General features: G+C 45.7%; 1 protein-coding gene across 2 annotated transcripts; it reads right to left on the minus strand.

Annotated features, from left to right (window-relative positions):
• Positions 1-8,807: 8,807 nt before the first annotated feature.
• HSPB8 (heat shock protein family B (small) member 8) lies at positions 8,808-20,322 on the minus strand. Of its 2 annotated transcripts, none has more exons than XM_067550121.1 (4): positions 20,231-20,322; positions 18,988-19,603; positions 14,860-14,923; positions 8,808-10,076 (listed from the first exon to the last, which is right to left on the minus strand). In XM_067550121.1, the coding sequence occupies exons 2-4, from the start codon at positions 19,370-19,372 to the stop codon at positions 9,917-9,919; spliced, it is 609 nt and encodes a 202-aa protein (XP_067406222.1). In that variant the 5' UTR covers positions 19,373-19,603; positions 20,231-20,322; the 3' UTR covers positions 8,808-9,916. The 2 variants fall into 2 exon arrangements, with proteins under 2 accessions (XP_067406222.1, XP_067406221.1); XM_067550120.1 differs by lacking the exon at positions 20,231-20,322 and adding an exon at positions 19,776-19,983.
• Positions 20,323-21,648: the final 1,326 nt, after the last annotated feature.

Raw genomic sequence — 21,648 nt, forward strand, 5'->3', positions numbered from 1 at the left:
ACGCAGAGTAGCTTGCATAACTCCTGTCGACTGCCGCCAAATTTCCAGGTAAGTGTAGACCAGGGCTAAGCTATTTCTTGCAGGAATGAGTTAGGCGCCTGCCTTACTCCACACAAACAGCCAGAGGAAGAGATGCCCACCTTAGAACTTTTAATCCAGTGGTTAGAGCATCACTTAGGATGTGGGGAAACCTGCTTCAATAACCCCCCTCTGCTGGATGGGAGGGAGAAGGAGGACAAAGGATTTGAACAGGCAGGCTCCTCCCTTGCAGCTGGGTGCTTTACCCACTGAGCTCTGGGACATTCTGCTCTGGGGCTGCTCAGTCTCACTGGTTGAAGCTGTTCCACTGTGGCTAAATCATGAAAAAGTGACTGGAGTAGCGGGATTGGACCCTGCCTCTCCCACTGCCCAGATGGGTACCCGAACCACTGGACTTACAAAGTCATTCTCTCTCGCTCTCTGGCCCAATCACTATTCCACTGCAGATAAGTACTTAACTAATCATTGGGCAGAGAGAGAGAGAGAATGCACAAGTGAGAGGCTGGAGGTGGACTAGGATACCAAGAAGTGAGGCAGCAGGGTGCACGCTCAGAGGCAGAAATATAAGCATAGGTTTTCCCAAACTCCAGATCACGGAGGGTGTTGTAGAACAAAGTGTGATTTTGGGAGAGTGGGGAAAGACCCAAACAAATTCTTTGGTTTTAAAGTGATGAACAAATCGAATTGTTGGTAGTGGATATATGTCAACCATGGACTTTAGTGACCTGGTGTATGCCAAGGTTGATCTGTAACTCTAAAAGTATCATTCATTTCTTTTCTAGTTATTACATTTGAAGATTAAGACTAGTTGCTCTTATGAATAACTAGTGTGCATGTGCTAACAATACATCCTACAGCTAGGAGAAACATCTTACAAAGGGATGACAGTGGATTATATTGTTATACGGTGCACTTGTCAGTGGGAGGCCTGGATAAACTGTAGGTTTCACAGTACGATGTAATTTAATCTCATGATATAATCTATCTTTATGAGCCATAGCATCACATCCAATAATACCACAAGACATGATGTCACTCTTATAGTTTCATAGATTCCAAGGCCAGAAGGGACCACTGTGATCATCTAGTTCTAGAAAGACATCTAATCTTGATTTTAAAATTGTAGAACTCACATTTTTATAAATGAACATAATTAGCTAAGCTACCGATATGTGTCTCCAGAGGACCTATTTTATGTGAAGATTAAAATCTGCATGACAAGCTGTTACTCACCACCAGACTCCTGTCAGTGAATGCAGAGGGATGACTCGAATGAATTAGAATATGAGTGAGGGTTTGCAGAGTGATTGCTAAGGACCTTACATTTACAGCATGTGATTTTTGTTGTTGTTGGTAACCAATAATAAACTACATTAGAGCTGAACATGTGAGGCTGTGTTTTTAACTCAGTGTTCTTGACGATACAAAATGCCCTGGGCCAGATTCAAAGCTAATTCAAGTAAATGGAAAGGCTCCCATTGTCTTCAGCTGAGCTTTGGACCCTGCACCCTCTGAGCATCACTCAGATTTGAATGACACACAAATACTATAGCGCTGCATGCTTAACAGCTGCTTCGAGTAAACAATAACAACTAATTGATAATTGCTATGATTACTGCTTCAATACAGCCCTGAATGATCAACTTCCACCCACTGTGCTCACAGAATTGCAGCATACTTGGGAATTTTCACTGTTGGAGCCATGTACAAATCATTGGCTTCCCTTCAGGGGGATTCCCAGGGGCATTTTATTCCATTGCTATTTGAGAGGGCTTGCAGCTGGCTAAAGCTCAACTGCACCCCAAATCACAAAGCGAAACTCAGTAAAAACAATTTGATTTTCCCTGGCTTGGTGTCCAGACTACCTGAAGCTGGAGATGAACAACAGTAATAATAATACATTGCTCTTGTACAGGGTTTTTGATCAGTAGATGTCAAAGCACTTTACAAAGGCTCATTTTTCAATGGGGAAACTGAAGCATAAAGAAGTTAATTGACTTGCCCCAGGTGAGCAACTGCAGACCCCAGGTCTCCTGAGACCCAGTCCAGTGCTCTATCCACTGGGAAACACTGCTATACAAAGGCTAATAACCTAGCTCTTACAAGACAACATCAAAGTGCAGTGCTTTATAAACATTAAGTTCCTAATGCTCACAACCTCTTTCAAATTTACAGATGGGGAAATGGAGGCACAGAAAAGATACAGGAGGGTTGCTCAAGATCACCACAGCAAGTTTGTGGTAGAGTCAGGAATACAGGGTACTCACAGCAGTGTGCTCTTTCCTCTAGAACATCATCAAAATATGCAGTAACACCCGCCCCTCAAAGTGGTGTAGTGCTGTGTCGACAGGAATGTGGTTCTCGGCGGCGCAGTGCAGTGAAGACGCTGTGCAGAAGAGAAGAACAGCAGTCGACGGGAGTTACGCAAGCTACTCTGCGTAGCTTGTGTAACTCCCGTCGACTGCTGCTGAATTGCCAGGTAAGTGTAGACCAGCCCTATGTCTCAGTAAATTGTGATTCAACTGTTTCTGAGGGAAAACAATCTCTCTGCAGTTAATCTCAGGTGATAAATTCTTTCATTCCATACATGCTGGAAGGGTAAAAAAAGCAGCATTTAAATAAGCAATTTGCCATTTGCTCTATCGTCCAGTCTTGTGAGATTATCTGGTGGCTGAAAAGTATATTTTGTTTTAACATTACTATTTAAATGATCAACCAAGTAAGCAAATAAACCTAATTCTACAGATCAGCCTGGAAAATGCAAGGCAAGAAAATGAATTCATATCCAGCGTGAAGGGAGGAATTGGTTTTCTTCCAGTATACCTCTATGTGTAACTAACTGGACTCCCTTCCTCTCAGTGGTCTCCAGCTTAATTAAAAATAAATCTGCAGGATCCCAACCAAGAGCAGCATACTCTACAGGATGAACACGGCAGACGTTTGCCAATTCCTTATAAAGTCTTATTAACAAATCTTGCATCGTGCTTCAACCTCCTTAGAGCTTATTTATAAAGGGTACTCAAGAGTCCACCATAAATCATTTGCCAATACTCCAGCCACATAATTAGCTGCAATCCACAGGAGCTATCTATCGGGCACTTGCAGGGCAAGAAGAGATAGGAATCTGGAGGATTTATTGAGCTGGTAAGAGAAAGATTGTTCTGCTGTGCACAACCCAGAGGCTGATTTTGCATGATAGGGTGGAGCAATGTTTTGTATCTCTAGGAAATAGAGAGATCCATCATCAGACAGCTGAAAAATGATCTTTAGATTTAAGATTACCAAGAGATGCCTGAGGATTGGACAGGTTTACTGGCCTGACATTACAGCTTGATGAGGAAAGGTCACCTCGAGTCATAATAGTTTGACACACTGGCCCACACGTGTTCCTCAACCCAAACTGGATGTCCTCCACTTGGCAGAGTGGAGCTCAGCTTGTATAGACTATTCAGTCAATCCTTGGGCTTTGCTGAGATTCCCAACCAGGATGGTCATTCGAGCTGGTGAGGGGTGTGTGTGTGTGTGTGTGTGTGTGACAAGGATACTTTTTCCACTGGGAAGTACACTCCCAACTTTAACGCCACCACTGTCATATGAACTTTGATTAAATGTATGTGGCCAAAGAATCAAAGATGTTAACATGACCTTGTTACTGTCCAACATTAAACAGTTTTAACCAAAGTTGGGGAGTTGGTATCCAGAGACCTCAACCTGCTTAGTAACATAGCAATCACAGCATTCAACACCCTTTTTAACCTTCTATTAAAGATACAGAAAAAGAAGGAAACAGTTAAATCCTTTGAAGTGTAAAATATTAAATAAACCTTTCATTTTAATGATATCCCTTGTTTCCTTTCCCTTTAGCTGTAGTGAGAAGGAACCCCTCTCTCCCCCCATTTGACAGTCTCTCAGATGGTATTAAAGGTGATAACCACTGTCTTTTTTGGGGACAAGTGGAGAAAAATTAGTTGAGACAGGCTGGAGCTGTTGTTACTGCTAGGGTTGGTAAAGTTCAATTCTGTTTCCTAGAAGACAAAGCAAGACAAACATACACAAAAGGGGAGAGAAAAGAACAGTAAACACAGAAAATGCAGCTTCTGTCTCTGATATTGAATCTCACTTTGAATCTGATATTGAATCTCAGCTGGAGAAACACAGACTTGGCACATGGTCTTATTAGCCCCTCTGAGACCTGACAAACTTGTACCAAGATTGGGCTATTTGGGATATTGCTTTAGGCCCCCCTCTTTGGTCAGAGGCTTATAGCTGTGTTGCAAAATATATAATCTTGGCCAGCTAAGCCAGACATGTATTCAACAGAAGGCAAAAAGAGAGGGATTGGAAAGAGATGCAATGAGATGGGGAAGAAAAGGACACATGGAAAGTAGAGGGAGGGGTTGGACAACAAAGTCTCAATCCCAGATGGCATATAGGATTTAGTCAGAGCCAGTGGCAGTGACACTGTCATCTGGGTCCCTCTCTTTGGTGATATCTGTTCAAGACATTTCTAAGGCTCAGGATGATGAAGGCCCACTGGTGTCTGGTGGAGCCTGGGGTCCCAGAAAATGGTGGTGGGGTGACAGCAGTTGTGTTCACTGCTGGATTCCCCCCCTCTCCCCATGTCTTTTCTTTTAAGAACCCCCCCCAAAAGAAAAGGGAGTGATGGGCAGAATTGCCCATTTGCTCATTATTTTGCTCACCAATAAGGCCTAAATTCCTTACACACTAATTTTGGTTCATTGAGTTCAGTCCCACACTTTTCTTGTGTAGCAGGCATCATCTTATCACCATCCTGGAATTATATCAGGAGGCCTTTTTCTTTGGACTAATTCAGTCTTCCTTTTGCACCTTTTCCCATCAACATTTGTTGTAGGGTATTGTGATGTTTTATGAACTTGCACTCACTTTTCACACTGATCTCACACTTAGGATAAATATGCAGGCCCAAATATTACACCACCATCCTACCCTTTTTCTGTTCCCGTCCTTAAAAATCCCTTCTTCCATAATGCCTTCAGAAACTGTCCTCTGATAACAGCTCAGCAGGAAGCAAGTTAGGAGTCTTGTTTCTGATTGGCTATGAATTGTGTGCAGAGCTAGTCTATGTTAAAACAGCCTGTTATTTCTATTAAATATTCTCCTTCACCCCTGGCCTCCACCTGACCATTTGCCTCATGTTTTGTCTTTTAAACTGTAAACTCTTTTGGGCAGGGACTGGCATTTTCCTGGTTGGTACAGCGCCTAGCACAATGGGATCCAGTCTGCTTAAGGACTCTTGGCCCTACTGTAACACAAAGGATTAACTCTAATATCAGCTGCATAGTCCATACAAAACAAGAGGTGCAGTGGCACTAGTTCTTAATCGGCTGTTTTTGCTGAAATGTGCGTTCAACATTTCTCTTGCTGCCCTAAGGTCCAATCCCAGCCCCTTTAAAGTCAATGACAGCATGATTGACAGCAGTGGGCGCTCCAGTGGGCCCTTGGTCAGGAAAAAATAACATGGCCTGGGGAAGATTGGCAGGATTTCCTTGCTTCCATCTGTTCTCCCCCTTCCTGATCTCCCCCCACCAAAAAAAAAATTTCTTTCTAGCAGGGTTATAGGCAAAAAGGAACCTAGATCAATAGTTTTGTTTAGCTAAGCTAGTCATTTGCTGTACCCAGCTCTCACTGTAAATATTAGCCGAACATTCCACGACTCAGATGCTATCTCTCGCTCTGTTTTTTTTTTTTAAATGGGACTCAGCAGAATAGCATTCTAGTCTTTTGAGTTAACTCTTTATCAGAGGAAGCTTGCATTAGTTTGCTAGGCAAGGCAACAGGTGGCAAAGGTCTCTGTCACTGGATTCAAAATTAGGTAATTATTGACAGTGTGCCGGCATTAAGCGACGGCGTTCTCAAGGTGAATCATATAGGACCCCACGATTTACCCAAGGTTGTATTAATTTATGTTTTGCTTCCAGGGTCATGTCATATAGGCTTTGTATGTCACCGGCCTGCTGAACAAATATCTGGCTGGTTGCAGGAAGTTCTTTCATCCCATGGAAACTGAAGGAGTGATCGATTCTCCCTAAAATGAGAGCAGGTGCATGTTCCCAGGGGTGTAGGGGGATGGTACTACTCCCTTTGAAGAACGTTCTATCGCTCCCCACCCCTGTCCAGCCCAGTAGTTCCAATTAGCAAGACAATCAATGGCTCCTAGGGGAACTGAATACAGGAGAGGGTCTGCGGAAACATCACTGAAAGAGCAGCAATTTAGATCCTGCTTACGCTACAAGTACAGCCGTGTCTTCATAACCAGCTCGTGCCTCGCATATCTGCCCCCTGACAACACACACAATGCAGGTATGCCCATGCAGCAGCTTGTCTCACAGCATATCCCTGTGGCAGAGTCTGTGTATCTGCAGTGCTGTGTTTTTAACAGTGCATTCTGGGACTCTCTAGGAAGCTGTCCACTACTGTCTTTTGATATGTGAGCCCGTGCAGGGAGGGCTACTGGCCATGATACAGCAGAGGGTGAGCCACAGCCCAGGGAGGGTCAGCGTTATTGGCAGCTAACACAATTTATGGGCCAAGACTTTCCAGAGGAGCTGGTAGGTCTGGATACCCAAACCGAGATACCTTACAAGGGCCTATGGTCCAAGAAGGAGTGCGCAGGGCTGTCGGCCATTCAGACCCCTTTAAGGTATCTCACAGTGGGCACCTAAAAACAATGGAGTCACTTTGGAAAATCTTGGCGCTGAGTTCTAACCGCATCCACCCCCCCGCTCCAGGCCCAGTCTGTGGTTCCAAACAAAGCCTGGTTTACCTCAGGCGACTCCTCGGGGGGATAAAGATCCATACCTTGCAGGGCCGGGTCTGCGTGTGTCGATCCTCAGGAGCAGCGGGCTTGGGAAATGCGTGGCTCAGCCTGGTTTCCAGGAGAAGGCCCCGTCCTGGCTGGTGGACGCCTGGTTTTGGTTCTGATGACAAGCCTCTCCGTCTGTTCACTCACTTCATCCAGCCGGTCCCTTATAGCCAGCATGAGGCGTGGGGCTGCCCTTCCTCACAGCCGGCGCTACGTCTGCTGAGCAGCTTTACACTGTGCACAAGTAAGTGGACTGTTAGCCCTCACTGAAACTTAGCCGGGCTTTTTGACTGGCATCTGGCAGTACCCCCGGGGAGGGGTCCATGCGGAAGCAGGAGGACCCTGGAATGGACAGACCCCAGGGTCAGTGGGGAGACACCACCATGCCAGGTCAGCCTGATTGACAGGGCAGACAGGCCAATGAGGGAGCCAGGAGGGCAGAGGATTCCCGTCCTCCGTGTGAGCTGGAGCTGCCTGGGCAGAGATTGGGCAGACCTAAGGACACAGCAGCCGGCGGCTGGGCAGCGAGAGACGAAGCCCAGGCCAGGGAGATGAGCAGAGCAGGGCAGGGCCGCAGCAGCAAAACCAGAGGGCCGTGAGAGTGGAGCTGAGCCGGGCCGAGCCGCACCGAAGCAGAAAGGAGCTGGGGCTGGAGCCATCCGGAGCCGGGTGCGGTGAGTGGCTGAGGAGAGCGAGGGGGACCCTGGGCAGCGCCCTGCGCAGGGAGATGCCACCAGCCCAGAGGCCTCACAGGCTGGACTGGGAGGGGGATCGTGACCCCAAGAGGGGGGCCGACACTGGGGGGAAGGGCCCTATCCCCTATCGGCGTGTGGCCACGGCCAGAGCGAGCGTCTGACTCTGCATCTCTGCAGCACAGCCAGGGCCTGGGCAGGAGGCCTGCGACATGTGAGAAGTAGGCTGTGAACGTCCCTCACACCCCAGAGATGTTGTGTGTGGTGCCCCCGGGCCAGAGGGCGGCGTTGAGTGTTTTCCTTTAACCTTTTTCAGCTTTCACTTTTTTTTAATTGATTGCTGTTTAATAAATTGTATTTGCTTTGAACCATATGCATCGATCAGTGGGTCAGGGAAGTGTCCAGTGTGGAGAGGGTACCCAGGAGTGGGGACACCCAAGCCCCCGCCCTAAGTGACCACAATAAGGTTGGGGGGGTCAAGCCCCCCAGGAATTTTGGGTCCAGGCTTGTCAGGGTTACAGGGACTCGACCACACAGAAGAGTGGAAGGGGAGACCTTGAGGCCAGGCAGGCCTCTGGGTAAAAGGAGTCGGAGCAAAGACTCAGATCCTTTTGCTAGCTAATTGCACCCAGGGAGTGTATGAGCCAGAAAAGTTCCCCACAATAGCAGGGCCGTTTCCCTGCTTGCACGCAGCTGTGGTCCTCCTTATGGGAAAGAGGGTTAACTCTTTTTCACCAGTCAAGGGACAGACCCTGCACCCCATGATCATGTGACTCCCATGATGCACTGCAGCAGTTCAACCAGAGGGGAGACTATGTTGCATCACTGTAGGTATAGTCCAGCTGGGGCGCTTGGCCCACAGAGGTGATTGGAAGCATGTGTCTGCAACTCCCCCCAGGCACTATGGCAGCTCAGACAGACACAGATTAATGTCAAACTGATGCAAAAAAAAAAAAAATTGTTTGTTTTCCTGACAGAGTATAAAAAAATTTCAGCAAAACAGAAATTTCCCCCATGGAAAATTTTGATTTTGCAAAAACTGTATTTTCCATTAAAAAAGGTTTCATTGTAAAATTCCCAACCAGCTCAACTTAACTGTTATTTCCTATCCCAACCCACACCTCCCACCATGAACTTCTGTGGCACACACCCCTCCTTTGGAGACCACGCTTTCCGCCATATCCCAAACCAATCAAATCCTAGTTGGTTTCTGGAAAGACAAACACAACTAAGAATGTCAACTAGTTTTATTCATCAAGTCTGTCAGATGAAAGCACAAATCCTCTTTGGAAAAAAGGTTCAAAACATGCACACATTTTACATTTCTAGATCTGTCAGTTTGTCTGCCTATGAAGCAACATCTATCCCTCACTAGTCCTGGTGTTGGCAAGAGGCTGTTAAAAAAGCAGTAGTTCAAATAATGACAAAGAAAAAGACGCACAACTGATATGACTACAGAGTTACATTTTAACTGAAGAGGAGAAAAGATTTTTGCTATTGTCAGAAATATTCCATCTCTTTAACATATAGTAAAATAATAAAGAAGAAGACATCCATTTTGTTATGTCTGATATACAGATAAACAATATTGGAGCATGTAAGACCTCTATAAAACCTTGGTGAAACTGTGGGCCATATTGGATATTTATTGCGGAAGGAGAAATGTCGAAGAGAGAAGTTGGAGCTATGGAATTATCTATCTACCCCAGTTTCAGTAAGGCTGGTTTAGGGCTAGGAGCACAGCCCATGAGCAGTTTGTAAGGGGATTTCAACCACTGCTTAGACCTTGCTATGATAAATTCTCTGTCCCATGCTGGTCAGTGTCAGCTAATGGAGAAAAATAAATGACCAATACTAGTGAGATGCAGTGTGGTCTAGTAACTAAGGCACTTGCTTAGGGGGTCAGGAGAGCTGAGTTCTATTCCTGGCTCAATGATGTTAGGCAAGTCACTTCACCACTTTGTGCTTCTGTTTCGCCTTCAATCTTTCATCAGTCTTGTCTATTTAGATTGTAAGATCATTGGGGCAGGGACTCTACTACTGTGTGTATGTTGAGTGCCTAGCATGATAGGGCTCTGATCTCTCTTTGGCCATCTAGGTGCAACTGTAATACAGAGAACAACATTAGTAATGATTCTGGAGGCCTACAGCCAACCACCTTCTCTCAGTGCAAAATTAATCTGCTTGGAACAGGAATATATGTTTATAAGATGTGAGGAAACAGGGCCCTTTAAGAAAATATCCAAGGTACACTTCCATTCATCTAATACCATAACATCTGGAATTGGAGAGAAATCTTTTCAGGGAGGGAGTGGGAAGAAAGGGGAATGGGAAAGACACTTCAAGCACAGGTTGCTTCTTGGCTGTCCATTGGGATCTCATTGCCATAGCTGCTGTCTCCATACTGGCAATAGGGTGGTATCTGTGGAGCTTCAATGATCAGCAGACCTTCTGGAGATAAGGAAGCAAACACTGTGACGGGATCCACCTCATACGGGAGTCTGAAAAGAGGAATGGAAAATGAATGGGTCTACCAATGATTATTCTTCAGGGTCCACTAAGTTGCTTTCCCTTGTACTTTCCATGCACACACTTGTGGTTGTTACTAGAGCTGTATTTTCCAAACCGGGATTTATGGGAATAGCATTTTAGCATCGCAGCATCCTATGCTCCTGCATCATTACTTACTTGTCTGTCTTCATATTGTCCACTGGCAAAAACCTGTCTTGGAATAGCCAGAATGGCTGATGGATAACACAGCTGCTCCGTAGAAAAGCAGGCGCAAGTCTCTCAATAAACTCACTCTTAAGCCTGGACAGATAGGGGATAGTTCAGTTGTAGGGCTCGTCACATCAAGTAAAATGTCTCCTTGACTCAAGGTTCACATACCGGGCTGGGGTCACCATTCGCTAAGAAGCAGCAATTAAACATTGTGGGGCACATTTGAGGGATTCAACTGAATATTTTTCTTGGCAAACAATCCTTAGACTGCATTGCACTCACCAATGGAAACCCTCCACTGTGGAATGGATATAACCAGGGTAACTTTCCGAGAATATGGCCATTAGCAAATTGGACTACATGAGTTTAGGAAGAATAGTCCCGTGGTTAACGCATGGCACTGGGGGTCAAGAGTCCTGGGATCCTTGCCCACCCCTAGCACAGAGCTGACAATGTCACTTAATTAGATTGCTATGTGCATCAGTTTCCCCGTCTATGAAATGGTAGTGATAATACATCATGGGTTCTTGTGAGGCTAGATTGATTATAAAGAGAACCCCAGATGGAAAAACTATCAATGTACAAAGAATTATTTATATTAAATTAATAAACCTCAACAGATACATAAATTAATTTACCTGCATGGAGAATTGGTAATGCCCTGTATTATTATTATAACCGTGCATGTTCTGTGTATGTTTAAAGACTTCTCTTAGCCTCTCTCTTCATTCACTACAAGGCTCTCTGTTTAATCTACTCTGCAGATATGTTTGACTGGATGTCACTCACAGCTTTTGCAGCTTGAGCTTCTGCAAAGCACAAGTAAATCATCTTTATGTTACAGCCTGCGTCACAGCAAAAACCCATGTCCAAATAAGGAGCCTCTCTGACTGGTTACTAAGTCGGTTGCCTGGGCTGGGCAGCGTAAGCCTGCTTTCACACTGTCGTCTTCAGTCTCACCCAGCCAGTTTGTACTCAGACAGACAGGTTCACTTGTAGTTCACATCCAGGCAGAGAAGCCTCCCTGCAGAGTTTGGTTTGATTTTTATTTCCAAAGAAATCCACCATGGTGACCTCTGCGGATCTAACCCTCACTTGCTCTGCAGCTTGGCTCATCATTTGCACGAGCGCAAAGAGAGCGTGTCACACATTCATGGTGACTGGGGAAACTTACTCTGGCATTCACTTTGCACTGGTTTAAATGAGGATGCACGGTGCAGGACAATGGTAATGAGCCCTGGGTAGCTAGTGTTGGGGCTTGGCAAAGGAATAGCCACAGATCCACAAACCTAAATCCATTCTGAACAGGGAACACATCCCCCAGAGGCCGTGATAGCCCATGGATGCTGCTTGTGACAGCAGTGCAGCCACTCCCTGCTACACTACATGGGGGGGAAGAATCCTGCCTCCACAGTCCCTCTCGGCTGCTTTGCTCCTTGTCCATTTACTCAGGTTTAGCACTGGCTGGGCAGTGTTTGAGTATGCACTAACATGCTAACTGCTGGGCAGGTAGCAAGCCAGAACCAAACAAGGGGCCCAAGTTTGATCTCAGACAGGTAACTTCACCAACATCAGTGCTTTTACTCCTGACTTACACCAGTGCAATTGACGGCAGAATCAGGGCCCACCCAAGGGGGTCACCTCTGGCATATGCTGTGGAAGACAGGCAAGTGTGTTCCATCACAGCTCCACCCTGGAGAGGAGGTATGGTAAGGTCATCCTGAGACTCGAGGGCAGGAATATCTGGGTTTTGTGGTGGGAAAGCTAGCGTCCCAGTATAAGAAGATCTCATTTCACTGATAGCCCCTCTGACTAACCGGACCCATTTGCATTATCCTGAAAAAGCTCTTCCCTTTACCAATTCTGATCAGACAGTTTCACCATGCAATAAGTTGGGGCTTCTTAAACGAGAAGTCAGCGTACCTGCTACTTCTAACTTGTCAAATAAATACCATGGCCCAATTGAAAGACCAATCCAAGTCCCCTCTGGTGCATCCAGGGTTTGGTCCCAGTCCAGCAAAGCACCTGAGCACATGCATAACTTTGAATACACGAGCATCCCATTGACCACTCTTTAAGTTATGAACATTCTTAAGTGTTTTCCTGGACGGGGGCCTTCATTTCCATTCTGTGCCCTTTTCATTGTCCTTTAAAGAGTGCGCAATTTTTGTGAGTTGAAAAAATATCTAATGACAACTTTTTTTTAGTTGGAATATCTTTTTCTTGATAGTTTTGGCTACTCCCACCCTGCTAGTTTTTGGAGGCTATGGCATTATTTCCTTGCTTTTTCCTTCCTTCATCTCTATTTCCCGATAGGACCATTCCAGCCAACTCCAAAAATATAGTCACAATAAATATAGTTAGGATTACAGCTGGGTAAATGTTAAGAAAAGATCTTTTGTTTTGCCTTACTCATGAAATATTTATAAGCCCCGTGAGCTAATGAGACAGTCACCTCGTGTTACAGATCCACCACGCGACTGGCTCAGCCACAGCCACAAATATCACAGGCAATAAATCTGTCAAGTCCTGCTGTGAGCTGGGAACGCTCACCATCTGTAACCCCTACTTGGCCAGCCTTGTTCCTCTCCATCCTGCCCTGCCCAGCTTTGACTTTCCTGGCACTGGAAAGGATATTTGCAAAACGTCTTGTGACATGCAAGTCTCGCCCTGTCTATATTCTACACACACAGACACTTAAGGTTAAATGTTTGCATTAAGGTTAAACACCGACACCCCAACCACAATTTGTGCCTTTGTGGTGGGAAAGAAACTGTAAGATAGTGACGTTAATGCTTGGAATTGTCCGATCTTTGTTGATTTCTAATGCTTGGCTCTTCTATAGAGCATTTTGTCTAGATCTTAAAGTGCTTTTCAAAGCTGGGTGAGGCATTACTTCTGTCTTGCAGATGGGGAAACTGAGGCACGGGGGTTTAAGTGACACAGCAGGAAATAGAATGTTGGTCTCCTGCCTCCCAAGCTTAATCCAAATTCAGTTTCCCTATCAACATATATTTCCTTTAAATAGCCACAAGTTTGCAATCAGAATTGAACTACCCTGAAGCTACGGGAAATTTGGATCTGGATTTAACCACTTCGCTAGAAGCCAGCTGTGAATTTTGAGAGTGTTTGGGTTTGGGGTTTGTTTGGATTCACTTTTATCCTCAATCCTAACCCAAAAGGACCACCTCCAGGGATAAGAGGTGTTGTCTTTGGCTTCTTTTCTACGACTTCCAATAAGGGGTCTGCTTTTGTGTGGACACCTGTTCAGAAGGAACTGGATTGAGACAAACCTGTGTCAAACCATGTGGAAAGACCTTTCCCTGCCACTGTCAAACTGAACTGGATTTGAACTGGTGAGAGGCAAGAGCATTGCCATCAGCTATGCAGTCTTGTGGCTTTACATTTCAGAGAGCGTTCTGGAGTGTGAATTATTCACACAGTGTAAGTATCGAGGACTTAGGTGGGTTTTTTTTTTTTTTTTTTTTTTGTTATTACTCATGTACTCATAAATAGTTCAAATATATAGTGTGGAGTCATTGGTCTAAATTCAACCCTGCTGTAACGCCACTGAAGTCAATACGATTACACAAAAGTGAACTTGGCCTCTGGAATCTCTTGCGCAAATACAGACTTGGGCTTGTAATAACAAACCCTGCAGAAATGTGGTTTGCGGGCAGGAATTCAACACTTTTCAAACACATCTCACTGATTTATGTTTCCCACTTAGCTTCACAATGACCCAGACTTTATGGCTGCGGTTTTCAAAGCTGTCCAAGGGTTTTAGATACACAACTCTAATTAATTTCAGTGGGAATTGTGACTCTAAATCACCTAGACAGACCTGAAAATCTCAGCCCATCTATTGATGGACTCGATGCTGAAGGTCCTCAATGCCTGCTGAAGTGGATGGAGCTGATGGCCTCTGGCAGTTGACCTATATTAGGGAGTAATTTTAGCATGGGTCTGGGTATTGCATTAAGGTTCTGTAATTGTCTCCAGTACATGCACTTGCAGGTCACCCTTTCAAGCTAGTGAGGTTACCAGTTTCCCCATGAGTACATGGTTAGTGACAGTACTTTAGTATCCATATCAACACCTTTTAGATTTCAGCAGGAAGGATGAGCATTAGGGACATAATCTGCTCATGCAGAGATGACCTGTACCTGCCATGGGGGAAGGGGCAGAGTGAGGGCAGCTGGCTTCAGCGGTGTTACTGAGCATGCTCAGTCCATGTGAGCATGTTCAGTACAAGCCAAGCAGCAAATCTGGTGGGGAGGTGGCCACGTGACCCCCACATGCCGCCCCATGCCTCTGTGCCCATGGGCCTATCCCATTAAAATCAATGGGACCCAGGTCATCTGAAAGCAGAATTTGACCATTGGTGGATCACAAGGAGCTGAGCGAGAGTGACTTGATTGCTTGCTCAGAAGATAATTTCATGCTCTTAAAAATAAGAGACATCATCATTCCTAAGATCTGCTCTCCTCTGTGGAGTAATATTCCCATGTGGGGAAGCCCCATAATAAAGAACTGAGAAACCACTGTGTACATTATACATACTGGATTTTCTTGGTGAAGTTCTTGGAGACTATTCCTCCTTCTTCTTGTTGCTCTTCATGTTTACCTGCAGGGGACAGGAACATATAACATCCTTATCTCACAGGGCTGTTTTTCCAACAGGCAAAAGATAAGTTCTGCTTGGATTCTTTTCCTCCCTCCATGTTCAAACCTCCCTTCACAGTCTGACCCAGCAAAGCTCATGCGCTGTTCTAGAAGAAAAATAACCTGGGGAGAAGCTGATGGTGAAGGAACCTGCAGCACTAAGCCTAACATTTATCAGCAAAAGGGCAACATGGAAGAAGGAACTCTGCACATAAGGCCTAATTCTGTTTTCCCTTACACCAGTTTTATATCAGTGTAACTACATTAGCTTCCATGGTGTTGTTCCTGATTTACACCAACGTGAGAAGATCCACAGGCCCAGGTTCTCAATGTAGAGTCATATGCAGGTGTTATGGGGGTTACGACTACCCTGCACTTTCCATATTGGGAAATGGGAGGGGATCCTGGACAAATGGGAGGGAGGGTCCAAAGAGATGGCTAGGTATGGAAGAGGTTGAGAAGCACTGCTCTAAGACAACTTTTGCTGAAGGCCTAATCTTATTAGAGCCCAAAGCATGTGGACGATTCAGGTTCTAAATGGGGCAAATACAGAAAAACCTGGTCTCACTCCATGTACAGCAAATCCAGAACGGGAACAGGCTAACTGGGCTGTGCTTTCTGAGGCCCTGATCCTGCACCATTAAAGCCAATGCTATTGGCTTCAACAAGGCCTGAAATGTCCCCAATCCAAAGTTCTCAGCGTCCTTAAACCAATCAGGCCCATTCGAAGATTTTGTGGCAAGAGGGAAGGGGGGTGCCAGGAATTACATGTTAAAGAAGATACTTAGAATGCAGCATAGCAAGGTATTCGCTTAGCAAAATGAGATCCTCCAAACAGCTTGACATTGGGCCAGATCAATAAAACAGTTGGAAAATCTATTGAGAAGTCACAGGCAAGAGAGTTTAAATAACCTGAAGTGTTGACAGGTGAAGCCGTGGTAGGTCCAGTCTTCTGAAACTGCTGGTTGCTTAGTATTTCTGTAATGAGCAGAGAGCTCCAGACAATGGGGATAGGTCAAGACTAGCTTTGGGGAAAGCACCTGAACATTTGAGTGCATATAAGAGTGGGTGCTGATCCAACAGCAGCTGAAGAACTTGAAGCATGTCCTGTACCAGCACCTATGCCCATCAAATTATCAGCCCTAGAATTAACAATGTGCACTGAAGTTCCCGGCTCCCTCAGTCACCCTGGTTTTGCCAACCCCAAGCATTTAAAAATCCTGAGTCAGCCCCCTTCCTCCACCAATTTATGACATTAGTTTAAAACCATGACAAAATGCCTTCTGAGGTTTCAGGATCACACTTAGACCACATTTTCACACATTTCTTCACAGCCAGGAGGGTGAGAAAATTACCTTTATTGTATAATGAAAGCTGAGAGTCTCACCCGATCCCATGCCTCCAGGAGCTGGGGCTTTAAGAAAATCACTAAGTATCATGAGACTATTGATAAAATCTCACAAGGTGGCAACACTACAGTTCCACTCTTTAACTAGTTGTTCTTTTAGCATGGGCTATTTGAGGCCTGAACCTCCCTCCTTATTTGTCTGAACAGTATCTGGCACACTTTGGGCACTTCTTAGCTAATAATAATGGCTAGCTAAGCGCCCTGTGCTACATAGAGCTCAATAGTCTAATTAAGCAACTATGGGGTTAAATTCCAGAATGCAGCACATTGCTTAATTGGAACATCATGTGTTAGAAAGCAGTGAGAAAGGTGAAACATTATTGCTGCTTGTTCCCTGCAGCTGTCTCTAATTAAACCTGGGGTGTGTCTGCAAAGCCACAGCATGACAGAAAACCAGGCTGGGCCTTCTTTCTGTGTTTAAATGCAAGTTTAAAATCCAAGTGGATGCTCTGTGATTCTTCATTACATGGCAGATGTAGACATCAGAGGCCAATGATAAATATAATTACAGTAGCCATGTGGGATAATAAACACATCTGCGTAAATCAGGAGTGACGCTAGTGACGTTACGATAGTGTCATGAAGCTAGTGTCCAGAATGGAGCTGGGTGAAATTCTTCAAACAAAAAACAAATGGTCATTGAAAGATACAGGGTCAAGTTGACCTAAACAGTTTGTGAATTTGTGCAGAATTCATTGAGTTGTTTCAGTCACCCCCACCCCATTCTGAAAAGATAAAAATGTTTGGTTCTGCTGTTTTCTAAACAATGACTTTTTCTTTCAAATTGTACTTGATTTTTATTGTTTTAAATGTACAAAAATCCATAAATAAAACAAAACATTGTGTTTAGCCCAAAATAATTCCCCAACCCCATTTTTTGATTTAGCTAGATTGCCCCAAAAAATCAGTTCTATGCACAGCTCTAATCCTGAATCAGCCCCCAGCTACATCTGCTGCAGCTGCTGACCCAGCAGCCGAACTCACCATAAGCCACTATCTCCATTTATGGGGGGTGGAGTGCTTCCCCAGAGAGTCACCCCAAAGTCACACAGCAGGAAGAAAATGGGTTTCTAGCTGGTGCTCCTGGGTTCCCTTTCCAAGGCAGATTCTGCCCTACTGGGAGTGGGTGCAACTCCTTGACTTCACCTGTTAGAAAGAGTTACCACCTTCCTACTCCATGGCTGATGTGGCCCAAAGAGCAGGCATCAGCTAAGTACCAGATCAAAGGAGGAGGTGGCTATATTGCAGGCAGCTCAGAAATGCTGACTGCACTTTAACAGATCAGCTGCCAAACACAAGCCTTTTCCCCCAGGGCACTCCCAGAGCAATGCACTGAACAGAGTGGGGGTGGCATTTTGTTTGGTTCATCCTGCCCAAGGCTTATTTGTCCCTTTAAAAGAGTTTGTCACTCAGAATCCCCATCCCAGCTCTAGCGCAGGAGTCTGTCAGGAAAGGGGGAAACTTTTCTGTTCAGTTACGCGGCTCCTCCGACAGGATTTACCAAGCAACAATTCTATCCTCCTCTCCCTGGCCTTAATAAGTGGTTATTGTCACTTTTGCTGTGGTTTCCCTACACTTGCTTACCTCTTTGAATCACAGAAATCCAAGCCTGAAGAGAATGCTGGAGCTGAGATAGTCAGCCCCCTGTCAGCATAAGATTGTCCCAATACTTTCCTCACCGTAGCTTTATCGGTCATTACTCTCCACTGTTTTTACATGGCTTTGCTGCACTACCAGTCTCCATCCTGAAACTTCAATCAGAAAGCAGCTGTCCCTGGACTCCTACTATGCCAGGCCTGGTCCTTTTCCTCCACTCTCCCCAGCATAATCCTCTAGCTTCCTTCCCCCAGGGTATGGGGTGGGTAGTCAGAGCACTTACAGCTCAACTCTGTGAAGCAGAGCCACAGCTGGTGTAAATCAGCACAGGCACAGCTCTTTTGAAGTAAATGGAGTGAAACTGATTTACTAGAGCTGAAGATCCATGTGAATGACCTATGCTTTTGGGGGCTCAGATTTTCAAGGTTACCCATGAGATTTAGACACTCAATTTCCAATTCTTAGGCAGCTTTGAAAATCTCACCCCTTGCTCTTTGTTGTTTAGATTTTCACAAGGTCTAGTTTCATAAAACAAATTGGCCTTACCAATAACAATCTAGCTCATCAAGACTGGAAGAGCATGTAAAAAACGTCTAGGCCCTGATTCTCCTCTCACACTAGTATAAATCACGAACAACTTGATCAAAGTCCACAGAGTCCCACTACTGTGAAACTGGAGTAAGCAGAAGAAGAATCAGGGCCCTCAAGCTTATTTACCTCCTCTGTTTCTCCCAGACAGGACACACAGGGAGCAGCCATCAATCTCATTTTTGTTTCCTCATTCTTGTCAATTCACCTTCCCTGCCTCAGGCTGCAGTGTTTGGGTTGCAAATGCTGCAGGGGAATTTTTTTGTTAAAATAAAGCTTACATTGGATTGTCAGAAACTCCTGGAAACATTTCTTTGAACCTTAGATTCAGTAAGAGCTTTTTATCTTTCCCTTTTAGAACCTAGATTCATTTCCCTTCCTCTATATTTCTTTTTTCTGTTCTTCCCTTCCTCTTCTCCCTGCCTCTCACTCACCTGAGACTTCCACAAAGCCGTCCTTGGTTTTCACTGTCAGCTCTTCAGGTTTAAAGCTCTGCACGTTGACACACACCTTCCACGGCTCTCCAGAGAACGGAGCAGGATTCTGATCTGCAGGGTAACCGCCAAACCTGGAGCTGTAGCCAGCAGGAGGCATGCCAGAGGTTCGGGCTATTCCTGATCGCAGTGGACCGGGCCATGTACTGGTCAGTCGTGGACGAGCCCAGTCCAGCCAATCTGCAGTCAGATCCCCAGAGAAGGGGCCCATACCGAAGTCATCATCTAGGAGTCGTGATGACAAGCCAGGCTCTCTGAATCGGTCTCGGACATTTCTGTGCCTGCTGGGGTAATGGCAGGAAAAGGGCATCTGGCTGTCAGCCATAATTTTCTTCTAAGGCAAAAACAACAGCGACTGACGCCAAAACTCCTTCAACTTTATCCGGCTTTAGAGGACAAGCTGCTCCTTGTAATGTCAGTGTTTGCTTTGCTGTTCCTGAGTGAAAAAGTTTCACCTGACCAAGTTCCTAGGAGAGATTCATCCACTCACTGAAACCAGAGAGGGTGGAACTTCTGTGCCTGGATCCTGACAGTTTATATCAGAATCTTCCTTTCCCTAAAACCAACAAGATTAAAAATAAAATCAGGATTGAATTTAAAATTCAGAGATAAAAAAATTTAAAGATGCAGAGAGCAACAAATTCAGGAGGCAGGGAGCAACAGGAGAGAAAAAGTTTCCTGTTATTTAAATTCCACACAAGAGAAAGAGAGAAGGGAAGAAAAAATACCTTGTTGGTGAAAAGCTCTTAGAGGGAGCAAGAAAATCCAAAACTTAAAAAGCTTGTTTGCTCTGTCTATCTGCACTGTTCCCTTCGGAGCCCAGACAGGAGCTTAAATAAACATTTAAGCTCAGAGTCGAGAAACTTCTCTAAGGCTCCAGCCAGCTGGGTGCCTGCTATTTATATGTGCTGTCCTTGCCTTGTCAGCTGAGTATTTTAGAGAGGATGAAACACCCTTGGAGAATCTGGGCTGCAACAGCTGACCTCCCCCCACTGGGCCGGGAATACTTATGTGGGACAGCCAAGCTCAGGCAGCCTTCCTCACTTGCCACTCCTCCCGCTTTGCTCCCGCCCCTCCCTTTCCCAGTGTTGTGACATAGCAGCCAGAGCAATGGATGCTACTAATAGACACGGGGCGCAGGGCTGATTGCATCCCCCCAACGTCAGCATTTGAAAATACCCACTTGCCCAAAAGCATCTTGGAGTCCTCCTCTTTCACTGTCAGCACATGTGTTAGGGGCTGATTTAGGCAGGCACCTTACAGCACAGTGGAGCGTGAGTCACTCCCTTGTGGCTTTGCTGCCTGTGGCTGGCTCAGGGTAATGACGATGTGGGGCTACGCTCAAGCAGTCAGACTTTCAAAGAAGGAGTGTGTACCAGAGCAGCCTGCTGACTCAGCTCTGGAAGTGACTCCCAGGCCCCGCCAGTTAGGGCTAGAAGGCTGATTCCACAGTAAATGCTTCATGGCCATTGTAGCATCTGGATTATGAGCTAGATTCAGCCCTGGATTAGCTCCGCTTCTCCATGGTGTAAAGCACAAAGGATTCTTTCTCCAAGAATCAGGCAGCACAGACAATACTGAAGAGGTTTATTTACGATACCGGGAAGTCTGATAAATCAGCTTCAGCTTCATGGTGTTACAGAGGTCAATTATTTATGCTTTCTTATCAATTACATAGTACGTTTTAAATTCTTTATCTATTCACTTACAAATACAGACATTGTCCCATCCGGAGAGAACAACAGTGATAATGGTCGTTACGTACATGCAAAGACACTTTAATCACTCTACTTACATCAAGGATCCTAGGGCTACACTCGGGATGGGGGTAGGGTGGAGGAAGAAGGGGTGGGGGTCCTTACAGATAGGTGGCAGGTGAGACAGAAATTCTAAAAGCAAACGTGCTGTTCTCATTGGAATTAGAATCACTAAGAGGACATCTGGCTTCCTGAGCCAGCGGATGCTTACACTAGCCATTGTCCTTGAGGCTCAGGTATGCTCGTTAGCCATTTAAATGAGTTTCGACCTACAACTTGTTAGCTGAAAACAACCTCAAGCCTAACAATGGTAACCTCAGCAGCAGAGGTGCGTGTGTGTGTGTATGTCCATCCCTCCGTCCGTTATCCGTCCCCCAGATGGGCAGCACTGGCTGGGGAGGGTTTGACCAGGGCAGCTGGCCTCTCCCATTGACACTCCCAAAGCTGTGGTGCAACCAGCATCTCCCCCGTCCCTGGGTTGCAGCAACCCCTGCTGGCACACAGGAAGTGTCATTTGTCCCCCCAGTGCCAGGCGGAGGAGGAGGGTGAATTGAGCCCCCCCGACATCTGTATTCTCTCTCTGCAGCTGGCACCTCCCATGGGTGATGATGCTGGGAGCAGCAGGGTGGGCTCTTGGGAGGTTAACACCGATGCCAGTGTGCGTGTGGCCACTGTAGAGAACATTGTGGGTGGCTGAGTGCTGTATAAACCGCTGGTCAGGCTTGTACCAGTTCAGGGCTGTTCCTGGCTCCACTGCTGCCATGTGCTGAATGTCTAAGTGCGGGGAGCCTCCCAGTGACAGCTCAGGGCGACAATGGACTCTGCTCTCCCAGGAAGCGTAGCA

Source organism: Emydura macquarii, unplaced genomic scaffold, assembly GCF_026122565.2.
Source record: "Emydura macquarii macquarii isolate MOO-44397 ecotype Brisbane River unplaced genomic scaffold, CSIRO-AGI_Emac_v2 contig_1254, whole genome shotgun sequence".
Classification (NCBI taxonomy): Eukaryota; Metazoa; Chordata; order Testudines; family Chelidae; genus Emydura; species Emydura macquarii.

Coding starts and splice junctions, on each gene's coding strand:
- HSPB8 (XM_067550121.1), bottom strand. CDS start 19,372: ATGGCTGACAGCCAGATGCCCTTTTCCTGCCATTACCCCAGCAGGCAC. Junction 14,924..18,987: donor CGGCTTTGTGGAAGTCTCAG/GTGAGTGAGAGG, acceptor TGTCCCCTGCAG/GTAAACATGAAGAGCAACAA. Junction 10,077..14,859: donor AACTTCACCAAGAAAATCCA/GTATGTATAATG, acceptor TCCTCTTTTCAG/ACTCCCGTATGAGGTGGATC.